Source organism: Pararge aegeria, chromosome 20, assembly GCF_905163445.1.
Source record: "Pararge aegeria chromosome 20, ilParAegt1.1, whole genome shotgun sequence".
NCBI lineage: Eukaryota > Metazoa > Arthropoda > Insecta > Lepidoptera > Nymphalidae > Pararge > Pararge aegeria.
In genome coordinates, this window is record NC_053199.1 from 9,173,951 (window position 1) to 9,187,150 (window position 13,200).

Sequence of the window (13,200 nt, forward strand, 5' to 3'; positions counted from 1 at the left end):
AATATTATCTGTGAATTTTTACTTTTTTTCGGTGACTTTTCGGTTTCTCTATGGATTGTATCAAATCACGGATTAGTGGAATTGTGCATATTTTCAGATTGATTTAATTTAAATGAAAAAAGATAATAATCAGTAAAAACTTAATAGTGATTCCAATAACAAGGAACATGATTCATTTCAAGGATACTAAAAACAAATCAGCCCTTAGTACAAGATGGGCACAAATGTCGAAACAAGAACAAATCATCGAGAAAAAGAAGATTGAAATACAAGCAAAGTTAGAGGCTCAGAAACAGGCGGCAGCTCTCGCGGCTCAAGCAAAGCTATCTAAGTATATGATCTACTAATATTTACAAGAGATATCCTCATCTATGTTATAGTACACTATGTCGTGCTAGCCGTTTTCTCTTCCTACTAAATTTCAAGGGAACAATTGTATCTCTTTTTTTTAGAATAAGCACGCGACAGTATATAAGACTTGGTGCAGTACTTTTTAAAGAGCTTAAGTATATTCTGAGGGAAGAGTTCATTCGTTGAAAAGCAAAGTGTAGCATAGTTTTAAAAACTAGGTATTAATTAATTTGTAAAACTGGAATTTTTGGATCATCGTTCTGCTGATTATGATTCTAATCATTACTAAATTTCTAAATTTCTAGACAATACATTTTCTGGATTGACTGACTGGACCAAGCACAAACACATGTGCATAAATGTTCGCACAACTGAAAATTTCTGTAAATAAAATGTCTCAACTGTGCTTAAAGGTATCATTTATTCAGACTGAAGGATACCTTACTATCTAGAGGGGGGCAATATTGCACATACTATCTTATTGAGCATCCTGAAATTCTGTAGAGTTAATGTTTATTTCTATTATTTTAAGTCAGTTTGTAACCTGTACTAAACAGTCTTGAATAAAATTAGTACTTTGTGAGATGTGTTTAAAAAAATTTTCCTTTTCAAAAGCCATTTTAAAATTGTTATCTACTGTTGAATGTGGTGTTAAGGAGTCTAGAATACTTGTAAAGACTACTACTTAAGACAAAGGCAAAAATATCTTTATTCAAGTAGGCCCATAGGTGGCACTTTTGATGCGTACATAAGAATTACATGGTAGTGAGATGATGGCAATAACCACATTTGTAAACTTAAAACTAAAGCTACGAGGGTTCCAAACGCATCCTGGTCTAAGAAGAAGCCCACAAAAAACTTAGTCGGGTGTTTTTTTTTTGCTATCACCATCCATGTTAAAATTATTAGAAGAGCAAACTGACCAGCAAACCAAAATCACACCCAAGCTTTTTTAACGATTACGTAATACTATATACCATATATACCATAATAGGACTTTTCTGTAAGCTTACGTTTAATTCAAACATAACTTTTTAAGAGACATCTTCAAGATGTCAATGGGTAGTTTATTGTAGAATTGTATGCAATTTCCTTAAACGAATTATGAATTTTATGTAACCTAGTATATTTCACTGTAAGTTTATTCTTACTTCTAATGTTTAAATTATTGCAGTCACATTTTTTCTTAAATTTAGAAATGTTTTTATGAACGTACATTAAATTTTCAAATATGTGCTGACTATACACTGTCATTATTTTAAAATCTTTAAATTTATCACTCAATGGCTTTAAAGTTAACTCTTACACTCAGTTACATTAAAATGTATTCTTTCCTGTGGTTAAAACAGCCTAGATTACTCCTAAAGACTCCTTATTTACATACTAAAGATTAAAGTAAAGTACTTGTGTAGTATCAAAATGGCCACCTAAGGGCCTACTTGAATAAAGATATTTTTGACTATTTTGACTTGCCTCAAATTCCCTTAAAAATAAGTTTAGATGTGCCATGGTGTGAAATTTTAAAAAATATGTATTTTTGTTTGGATTATGCTATTTTTCAAATAATCTTAACACAGACTAGATAAGAAGCAGTTATATCAAATCTCATATTGTTACAAGTTACTCTTTCTTTACAGCCCCACTGCTAAAGAAGAAACAGGTTCACCAAATATATTCTCTAATGATGGTAGTTTTATGAGTCAATATAAAACTCTTATTGATAAGCAAAATAGAGAAAGGCAAGAAAAAGAGGCCAAAGAAAGGCAAGAATGTGATGAAATAAAAAGAATAAAAAATGAGTGTAAACCCAAACCAGTTATAGCCGCAAAGAAAGAGATTCATGAAGTGATTGAACCTTACAACCAGGCCCTAGAGAGTAAGCCTGACAGGGGTTCTAGGTATTAAAGCAATCACTCTGCAACTATTGTTTGCACTAAATTGAATTTAAACTATGTTTGTTTTAATATGCTATGTTATTTCAGAGACAGGCATAATAGACGGTGGAATGATAGGGGCAGAAACAGACCTCACAGTCCTATGACTCCAATTGTAGAAGACAGGAAAAAGTCAAACGATAATACAAATATACCATCATTGATGCAGCTCAGTGTTAGACACCCAGATGATGGCTCTCCCCCTCCTGGTGCACATAATCAATGGAATAGCCATGATGGCACCTCATCCAATGATGACTATGACTATGATAGACAACAGGATGACTCTTATGATGGCCAAGGATCCGATACAGCACCAAATGGTGGGCAGGGAATTGCTGATCCTATCAGAGTAATGGGTCCAGGACCGATGGGACAGGGACCTGGGAACATGGGAGGTGGACCAATGGGACATGGACCAATGGGTCATGGGCCCATGGGGCCTGGATCAATGCCGCCAGGGCCTATGGGACCTGGATTAATGGGACATGGGCCGATGGGGCCCTTACCAATGGGTTTTGGCCCAATGGGTCCTGGTCCAATGGGACCAGGTCCAATGGGTCCAGGGCCGATGGGACCAGGGCCGATGGGTCCTGGTCCTGCCCCACCAGGTTCTATGGGACCACCAGGGACTGGTCCAGGACCGAATATAGGGCCTGGTCCTATGATGGGGCCTGGTCCCAACATGCCCCCTGGACCACCATTTATAGGTGGACCTCCAAACTTCCCAATGCCTCCCAATTTCATGGGGCCTAATGGACCTGGTGGTCCATGTGGCCCTGGTCCAATGCATCCCAGCATGTGTGGTCCAGATGTCCGTGGGCCTGGACCAAATGGGCCTATGCCCCCATTTTTCCCTTCATTTCCTAACTCAGGCCCACCAAATTCAATGTGTTTGCCAAATGCTATGAATCCATCAATTGGGCCCAATGGATCAAACTTTGGCCCACGGGCTCCCTTCGGGCCTGGTGGTCCCAATTTCGGACCAAACGGCCCACCTAATATGTGCAGACCTAACATGCCCTTTATGCCACCTGGCCAAATGGGTCCAAATTCTTTACCACCCAATACATTAGATGCAAAACCATTAGATAACATCCCTCCACCTGAGCCAATGAAACTACAAAACATACCACCGCCAATGCCAATGCCACTCAACCATATCCCAAAACCAAAGGATATGGAACCAGGGAATATACCGGCTCCACCCAGACAAGGTAAAGTTAACAGATTAGTTAATGTTGTATCTGCCTTTGCACTAGTACATAATAGTTTTTAATTTTAAAAGTACAAAGGCTACGAGAATAATAAAATATGAATCAGATCATCAAGTTCTGGGATGGTATGAAATTTAAAACTAGCTATCATCGACTAATTTTTCATTCTGCGACAATGTCTTCATATTTGTGTCTGTATTTTGCTTAACTTATTTGTCAAGGAATAAGATTTACCATCGCAGAATTTGTATGTTGTATGAAAAGCTCAGTACACTGTTTTTAAGTTTTCAATTCAGAATTTTAAATTTATCTGTCATATATAGAGTAAAGAACCAGAACATTTTTCAACAACATTTTTCTTTTAGACAAATGTACTGAGCTTCGAAAGTGGGCTAGTTATAACCAAACTTTTATGCCAATCTGAAGTTAGTGCATGGTGTAAAAATGCAAAATCAACATCGCCTTTGCTACTTTATATTTGCGTATGTGAGTGATATTTCACTAAGTCGCAGAGTCTTCAAAGATTCTCATGTGGGGACATCCAGAAATAAAAACAGTTTTAAACTTAAGACAACAAAAAATCATCACAATTACTTGCTGCGCTTTATCATCTGTAGGGTTAAATATTTTTGTAAGTTAGTAAAATAACTTTAAAATATTTCATAATATTCTAAGTAATGTTAAAAGAATTAAATTTTATTTACTTACATGACATATTTTTGATTTCTATTTGATGAAATTTTTCAAAATCTGTTTTTCATCATTAGACGGAGTTCTGCTGTAGTAAACAAAAAAAATCATCCAAAATGCAAACCTCCTCTTTTCGAACTCTATTAAAAAAGAGAGAAACATCATAAATTTCCCTTTCCAGGGATAGAACCTGGGATCTCCCAAAAGTAGTTGTTTTTTTTACTTTAAACAAAGTAAAGTTGCGGATTTTGGAAACAGTACAGTTGATAACTTGTGGCAATACTTCAATTAATTTCTTCACACTTACCGCCCACAATCAAAGTGCAATAACACCATTGGTTTTCCCATGTGAGAATGGACTCTGGCTAGTTTTGAAGTGGCTTCAAAGTTTGGTGGTGGCTATACCCTCGCTTGCAGCCGGTCGACACAATGCTGACCCGTGGTGTGCAGTTCTCTCTGCAGATACGTGCCCGCCGCCAGTGCATCGCGCCGCCGCAGAGGTCGCGGCCAACGGCGACCACTGGGAAAATGTGCTGAAAGCTATACACTCACAAGACCAAAATTTGTGGTAATGCCACTTAAGGCCCGATTTGATTACCTGAAGGGAGGATACGTGCTGTATTAATTTTTATATTACTCGTTAATAACGAAAACAAAATACCAAACATCCAGAGTGGAATAGTGTTGAGTTATTGTGGTGTTTTAATTCATACAAAATAATAAATCTGCCAATTCTGTAGTGCACAAATCTCTTAACTAGTTACTTATTTGACAAGTCTAAAAACATTGCTATCGTTTCAAATGGAAATATTGTGAAAAAAATCTTAATGGCTGCACTTATAGACCTGTCAATTTAGTTTAGTTTAGAAAGTTTTATATTACATAATTTCCAGCACAAAATGTATCATTTTGTATGTTATTTCATACAAAATAATACATACTTGGCACCAATGCCCTTTCTGTTTTATACAACTTTATAAACTAAATTAAATAGATAGACTAGAGATAGTGAAAAGGATTGCACTGCATTTAGATCTGTCATTTTAGTGTTTACAGTTTAGTGTACAACAGAATCGGCCCCATTAGATTTACATCCATTAATTGGTAATTCTTTGGCTATAACAGACTTACTCACTTCAGTGAAATATAATTTGCAAAACTGGTTTATGATTTTAATTGAGTCTGCGATTTATTATCAAAATCAACACTGTTTCATATATATTTCCAGGTTAAATGAACTAAATCGAACACATCCTTTATTATTATTTCCAGTTGACAATTCATTAATTATTGGTTGCAATTCCAGGTTTCTTCATAATACTAACTCGCACGAGTACAGGGCGTATAGGAATCTTGTAGCTAAAATACGGAACGATGGTTCCTTTGATAGGAAACCTGAGGTGAAACCAGAAGATAAATATGAGCCTGAGTTCTCTCTGGAGGATGACGATAGCAATGATTACACAACTATGAAGGAGGAGGAAAGTAATAACAGGCAAGTACATTTATCAATGTAAATTGAGACCACAGAAAAAAACAACGAATGTCACTTTTTTGCGAAACTGTCCTGTCCTTAATACTATCTTTTTTGTTTATAAAACCGAGCGTGATTTTGAGTAGACAAAGAGTATGTTATCTCTTTATACTCTTTATTTGCACCCCACTACAAGTTAAGGAAAAAAAAAATAAAAAAAGAAACAAAATCAAAAGCAGAATACAAAAGGCGGCTTCATGGCTTAGTAGCGATGATAATTATAGTGAAAACATTTTTTTTTTAAAATAAAAGTATAAACAAATTTAAAACTAACCTTTCATGGATAAAAAGTGTGTATCCCTAATTAATAATTTTTGACATTCCTTTTTTTTCTAAGGAGTATTCAAGAGAGTCCTTGTTATTAGGTTTTAAATACCAATATTGAAATGGCTTTTAATACTGGTGCCATTTGAAGCTTTTTGGTATAACAGAGACTTAATGGTCTTTTTAGGTGAAGTGAACAGAAGAAGTTCACTTACACTCGTCATGTATTACATCATAACAACCCATTCCCGACCCATTACAAGGCACAGGAGTCCTCCCACAATGAGAAAGGTTTAGGTCGTAGTCCACCAGGTAGGCCTTAGAGAAAATTATGAAGAACACTCAGGCATGCAGGTTTCTGACGATGTTTTCCTTTACCATTGAAGCAAGTTAAATTTAAATTGCCTTAATAACTTAGAAAGGTTAAAGGTTTAAAACTTGACACATCCGAAAGTTAAGTCGAAGTCCTAACCATTAGGATATCACCGCAGATATTATGAATTATGTGAAATATTTAATAATTTTTTTTCATCACAATTGCTTTGTAACTTTCAGCATGCAAGAATCGTTTTACAACCAGTATCACAATAGTATTATGAAGCGTGAACAGGCCAGCTCCCAAAGCGACGATGAATTTGACAATAGAAGAGAGAGAAAAAAGAGAAAGAAGTCGCGTTGGGGAGATGATCCACCTGTTGACATCAAACCGCCTGGAATTGTTGCACCTTTGCCTAATAATATGCCAGGTATTTTTGAGAACTCTTCGAGGCACAGAACCTATATATGTAGACATTACTGAATATTTAAGTTGGTATAAAAAAAAATAATATTGCATACTGAAATTGATTTTGATCATGTCACACAGTGGCGTGCATAGAGGATATGCACAGGGTATGCACATGATATAAAATGAAGAAAATCTCGATTACGAGATATAAATACATAAGGGTAGGCTTTGTATACCTTATAATGCATATCCTTAAGATTTTTAAAACTCGTATTGGAGATTTTCTTCATTTTATATCATCTGCATACCCTGTGCATACCCTTTATGCACGCCACTGATGTCACACTTCATATGTTTTCTTAGGCACTCGGAATCAACAACATCAATTTCTTACTCATAGATTAAGGAAAACAAGAAGGTCTTGTCAGAAAAACCCTATAACAATTTTTGTTTGAGCAAGTGCTAACTTTCCAAGAAAACAAATACCTCATTCAGACATACAAACACACACACTTTTCTTCTTTGTAACATTAAGTTTTGATTCATCTAACCCAACAAGAGGGTTTGCCGCTGGGCAGATAGGGTGGTGATCACGTTGGACCCAAGTAAAGATTATTTTATACTATTCAAGGTACAATACCACCAGAAGGAGGCCTGAAGCTCACCAACATCAATCGTAACAACCATGCGCTCATGCAGTATGCTATGACAAACTATGGTACTACAAATTTAAATCCCGAGGACTGGAAAAAATGCGAAGATAACTTCAAACTCAACCTACTGTACCAGGTTGGTATTGTAGTTAGTAATAATAAATCAAACAGCGACTTATGAACGTTGCGGACCGAAGTTACCGCATTGGAATGACGAAATCCCTGCCGCAGTGGTGAGCGCTTTGGCTTTGTGAGTAGATGTCATCAGGTTTGATCCTCGGAAATTTTTATTTTTCTGAATTTTCTCCGGCCTGGTTTAGTGACTTATGACATATGTATAAGCGATTATGATAAAGTGATCAATATGTCATAATTTATAGATTTTAAAATAAATAAATAAAATTGGAACCTTCAGGATTTCAACCTGTGACTCTGGCGATTGCGGCCTAAGCACTACCAATAAGCTATGGTTCTATTACATATAAGGAATAAATATATGCCCTTTATATCACTCTGTAAAAAGTAAAAATTATGTCACAATGTTACAGGATATGTTGAAAAAGAGACAAGAAGTGGAACGATTGGCCTACGCCGGGAAACACAAGTATGAGTATGACAGCGACGAAGACACAGCCGAAGGGACTTGGGAACATAAGTATAAACTTTGTATTAATGCCCTAGATTTTGATGAATTTATGAGCTCAATTTATTTATTCGTATTTATTTATTTATACACACACTTTATCTGTACTACAAATAGATAAAAAAACAATGGACACAACAAGAAGAAACTTAAAAAGTAGGATACAAATGGCGGCCTTATGGCTTAGTAGCGATATCTTCCAGGCAATCTTAGGATTAGGAAAATCAAGGGAAGCCGATTTTTTGGGTGTATTATTGTAATATACATACTTGCGAACAAGTAGACACTAATACTTATTTGTTGAATAAGCTTAAAAAACAATATTATAAAATTTCGCTTAAATAACATAATGTAAAAACTTTATTTTATTTCTCGTGTATATTTTTATTTTTGTTTACTATAAAGTACCGACCGATCGATGGCACAGAAGATAAATAAAAACGAAATTCGAATTTGCCTAACTACTACCACTTTTAATACTGATAATAAGATCTTGGGTTTTATTATGACGTTATATTTTGCGATTGCTATTTACAGCTATAAAACATTTGCCACCTCTTAAAAGTTATAATTATAGAAATCTTTAATTTATTTTTATCTATACCGCTATTTTTAAATAAATCAGATCATCAAATTGACTTTTCTAGAGGATTGATTTGAAACAGATGTTTTAAAATGAGCTACCCTTTTTATCAAATCTCAAAATATTCAAATATACCTCATTCAGACATACAGAGTTTTTTTACTACATTTTTAGTAAATTGTTTATAAATTTAAAAACAAAATTGTAGATTGCGTGCCAAAGAGATGAACGCCACAGAAATATGGGCGACCGAGTTGACGAAGCAAGCCGCAGGTAAACATCATATCGGTGACTTTCTTCCGCCCGAGGAACTGAAAAAGTAAGAAAATATACAAAATAAACAATATTATCAAAACATATTTTACATTTTACCAAAAAATAACTGTTAATGACGTGAATTCACGTGTTTTAGATAAAGCTTTAAAAAGGTAACACCAGCTTCTGTAAGTATTTAAAAATGAGAAAATAGATTACACCTTTCTGCTCTAACAAATATGTTCGATTTATACCATAAAGTCGTAGTACTTGTTCCTAGTTTACGCATTAGGCGCTGGATGTGTGTTTTGTTACTTACGTATGATTCCGTGCGTGTGCGCGTGTTATAACAAGTTTTTTTTTTAGATTTATGGAAAAATATTCAGCGTTCAAAAGCGGAAAAGAACCGGATTTAAGCGACTACAAGGAATATAAGCTTAAAGAGGATAACGTTGGTAAGACCCAAGTTTTAACATATTATCGTTCCACAATTTAGTTTTAGTTACAACTTTGCCTTACGACTTTTCTTGAGATTTGATTTTCAACCTTATGGATTTCTTGGACTTTTTAACGTTTATAACTATGACCTTTTTGGATTTTTAACTCACTCACTCCTTCGACCGTAATTGGGCAGCTGGTTCTTAATTTTCCAAAAGACCAGAACGTGTATTATATACCTCGCTACAAGAAAGACAACTCAGCACCATTCGTTTTTCCTAAACGATTTGTTAAATCTATGATGGTGAATTATTTTCAGGTTTCAAGATGCTACAGAAACTCGGGTGGAACGAAGGGCAGGGTCTAGGAGCGGAGGGTACCGGCATTGTTGACCCTATAAACAAGTGAGAGACTTTTATCGTTTACAGCTTTTAACATCATTAAAAAAGCAGAAGATTTGAAATATATGTTACTACCGTTCACATTTTGTTATCAAGCCATAATTGTATCTCATCAGTTCATCACTCATGAAAGAGCAATTAAATATATTATTTTATGTATAATAATAATTAAACACAAATAACACTGTGGTAGGGTATTAAAAGTTGTCTGATTTGGGCATTTTAAACATATTACACAAATCATAAAAGAACCATTCCGATTGCCTGACAACTTGGCCCCCAAGTCTACTAGTTGAATTATGTGTCAGTGATCGGTCTAATACAAAAAGCACTAATGGCAGATTTTTTTGTATTAAAAAACTTTTATTCATATTTAAGATAAAGATGAAAACCCACTAATTGGTACCCACACTTTGCCAACCTAGGCACGTTGTGTTTACTTATCGCTCGGTTAGATTAATGTTTTTACAATCATTAATAAACAAAAAAAAAAAAAACGCACTGCTCTTCGGAACCATTAAAAAACCTTCTTTGACTATTATTAATGCAACTAATGTTTTAATAATAATAAAGAATTCTTATTTTTTTTTTTCATTATTACTTTTTGTCTTTTATTGACCACTGAGACAAAATTGCAATAGACTCCCAACTGTGTTAAAATGTTTAGTTTAATCACTGTATTTTAAGCTCTTATGTTGTTATTTAGTTCTTAATAATAAGTTTTGAGTTTAAATGTTTTGCAATTTTGAATGGGCTGCCAACTAATAAAAATGTTTTAAGATATATGGTTGTACATAACTGAGATGTCTTTGAGATACTATAAGTCATAGGTTTAATAAATTTCTGTTGATGAATGTATTTTTTAGGGCGAATCAGCCCGTAGCGAACTTGGGTTTGGGCGCGTCAACGTCAGACCATGTCTCTGCTGATGATGACGAGTTCGATGCGTACCGCAAACGTATGATGCTCGCGTACCGCTTCAGACCCAACCCATTAGTGAGTACTAAGCTTTTTTTTTCATTTAATTTAAATATCTTAATATATAAAAATCTCCTGTCACGATGTTTGTCCGCGATGGACTCCTAAACTACTTAAGCGATTTTAAATTAAATTGGCACACCGTGAGCAGTCTGGTCCAACTTAAGAGATAGGATAGCTTAGATCTTTAATTATAGTCGCAATTTTTCTTTTATTGCAAATTATTTGTCTTTAATTAATTAATTAACATGTTATATATATATATACTACTATGATCATTTAAGGCTTAGCTATACTGAATACTTTAAAAACAAAATCAAACGCAGACGAAGTCGCGGGCAACAGCTAGTTAACTATAAATTATTGAGATGTATAACATTTATAGGTTCTAGCTATTTGGTAGGTACATCACAATGCAGTTTGCGTTACGACTATCTAGTAAAATACGAATTTAATAAAAAAAATACCTGACTGAGCAATGCTTTCATTCAGATAATGCCTTTTTTGTTATAATAGATCATCCGCAATAAGAGCGGTTTCCTGACTATACTGTGTCCTTCTTATGTTTTAGAAATTAATTAATTAATTAATTTTAAATGGCTGTTAATTAAATTTATTTTAAATCTTGTCTTATAAATGGAACATTAAATTAAATTTATTAAATCACGCCTCATAACTTAAAAGCGTCATATCCTCTCCATACGATTAGTTTTCAACCTTATTGCAATGGTTGTAGTTTACAGGATAGCAAATATATTTTTTTCACAGGTTATTATTTACGATATTGGCCATTGATAATAACTGTTATGCTGTAGTTTTAGTAACTATTTTTTTAAATCTAGTTTTAGAAACTTGTTATTTATGTCTTGGTCTGTTTTTTCAATAAATTATAATCATATCTAGATGCTAGTATCAACAAAAGTTGAAGAAATGGAGTGTACGTGCATAAATTCATAATTCTTTTTTTTTATTTTCAGAACAACCCCCGTCGGCCGTATTATTAAGATAAATACTAAATTTCCAGAAATTTGAAATAATCAAAAATAAATTACCCTTCCATGGATTTTTTCCCTTCGATCAATTTAATAAATAATAATTATAATTATTAAAGACTATTGCAATGGCAAAAATATATTATTTGCAATTTGCAAAATTAATGTTTAAAATTTTAAATTAATTAAATATATTTATTTAAATGTATATCTAATATGTTTTATGTATTACATCGCACTTGTATCATATTATAAAGAAATGTAAATTTACCTAATTGATTTATTAAGGCTAGTTAGATATAACGTACAATGCCGGAGGAGTGTTACATTATTAGTTGAAATAAAACGTATGTTTAACTTTTTTCTGGGTTTAATACTTTTAGAGGAATAACTGTATATAGTCATAAATACGCAGTGACAACCATAACATCAACGGCTTTTAACATATTATCGTGATAGTCTAGAGTCTAGCCTCCAGGTCTCATCGGCCTTTCTTTCGGGAGAACTGAGTTCGATCCTCTGAACAAACGTCTAACTTTCCGGGAGCTATGCGCGTTTTTAATTTAAGGCCATATTTTTTTCTTGCTTTAACTGTGAAGGAAAACATCGTGAGGAAAGCTGCAAGCCTAAGACTTCTCCAGAACGTCATCAAAGGCGTGTGAAGTTTACCAATTCGCACCATAGCAGCGTGGTGTACTACGGCCTAATCCCTTCTAATTCTGAGAGGAGACCCTGTAGTTGGCCGGTAACGGGTTGATAATGATAACTGAAGTATAAGTTAGTGATTTCAATAAAGCGAGTCTTGATAGTAGTAAAGTAGGTACCTACGTACCTACTTTTCTACGATGCTGTCCTAGTACCTCTTTTCTAGCTGAGTGAGTGTATTTGTAACAAACTTTATAACGCTCTGAAGTGCGCTGCAATTGCAATCTGACGCGTTTACTTCAATAGACGAGCGACAGGGTGACTACATTAATTTTATTGTTGTTTTTCAAAATAAAATTAATGTGATTTAAATTATTAAACTATATTATGGTTGTATGTCATTGAATTTAATATTATTTTATTATTATTTAGGGGCCGGTTTTTCAATTATATAATAATCTCTTTCTATCAAGAACTAGCGGAACCGGCAGACAATGTCCTGTCCAGTAAAGCAGCGCCACCTATGTTTTTGAATTAATCAGGAACCCATTGATATATCTAGACTTTACCGACGAATAAGCGTAAACGACAAATCAAAAGAAAGTCATAAGAAAGGTTTATTTAAATATTTTTAAGACCTTTTGGAAAATGTTTGATCAGTCGGTTACGCTAATTCGGCGGTAAAGGCTTGATATACGCACAATTACATCAAAATCGGTCTAGCTGTTTAGGGACCAGAACACGTACAGAAGAATTAAATGTATATTTGTCCTTTTTAATAGCATTTATTTCACCGTATAAACCTTCCCAAGAGTTGTACTAATATTTTAAGACTTAGCCAAATCGGTTTTGCCGTTCCAGAGTTTTATTGAGACTAATGACTTCGTTTTTATAT

At 34.2% G+C, this 13,200-nt stretch overlaps 1 protein-coding gene across 2 annotated transcripts; it reads left to right on the forward strand.

The window, feature by feature from the left end:
• Positions 1-50: 50 nt before the first annotated feature.
• On the forward strand, positions 51-11,787 carry LOC120632658 (SURP and G-patch domain-containing protein 1-like). Of its 2 annotated transcripts, none has more exons than XM_039902606.1 (13): positions 51-331; positions 1,989-2,249; positions 2,334-3,502; positions 4,610-4,760; positions 5,499-5,687; positions 6,546-6,736; positions 7,349-7,506; positions 7,919-8,025; positions 8,805-8,915; positions 9,218-9,306; positions 9,609-9,693; positions 10,557-10,686; positions 11,646-11,787. In XM_039902606.1, exons 1-13 carry the CDS (start codon positions 168-170, stop codon positions 11,670-11,672), a joined length of 2,832 nt encoding a protein of 943 aa, XP_039758540.1. In that variant the 5' UTR covers positions 51-167; the 3' UTR covers positions 11,673-11,787. The 2 variants fall into 2 exon arrangements, with proteins under 2 accessions (XP_039758540.1, XP_039758541.1); XM_039902607.1 differs by having other exon boundaries at positions 4,643-4,760.
• Positions 11,788-13,200: the final 1,413 nt, after the last annotated feature.

Coding starts and splice junctions, on each gene's coding strand:
- LOC120632658 (XM_039902606.1), top strand. CDS start 168: ATGATTCATTTCAAGGATACTAAAAACAAATCAGCCCTTAGTACAAGA. Junction 2,250..2,333: donor AAGCCTGACAGGGGTTCTAG/GTATTAAAGCAA, acceptor ATGTTATTTCAG/AGACAGGCATAATAGACGGT. Junction 9,307..9,608: donor GCTTAAAGAGGATAACGTTG/GTAAGACCCAAG, acceptor AATTATTTTCAG/GTTTCAAGATGCTACAGAAA.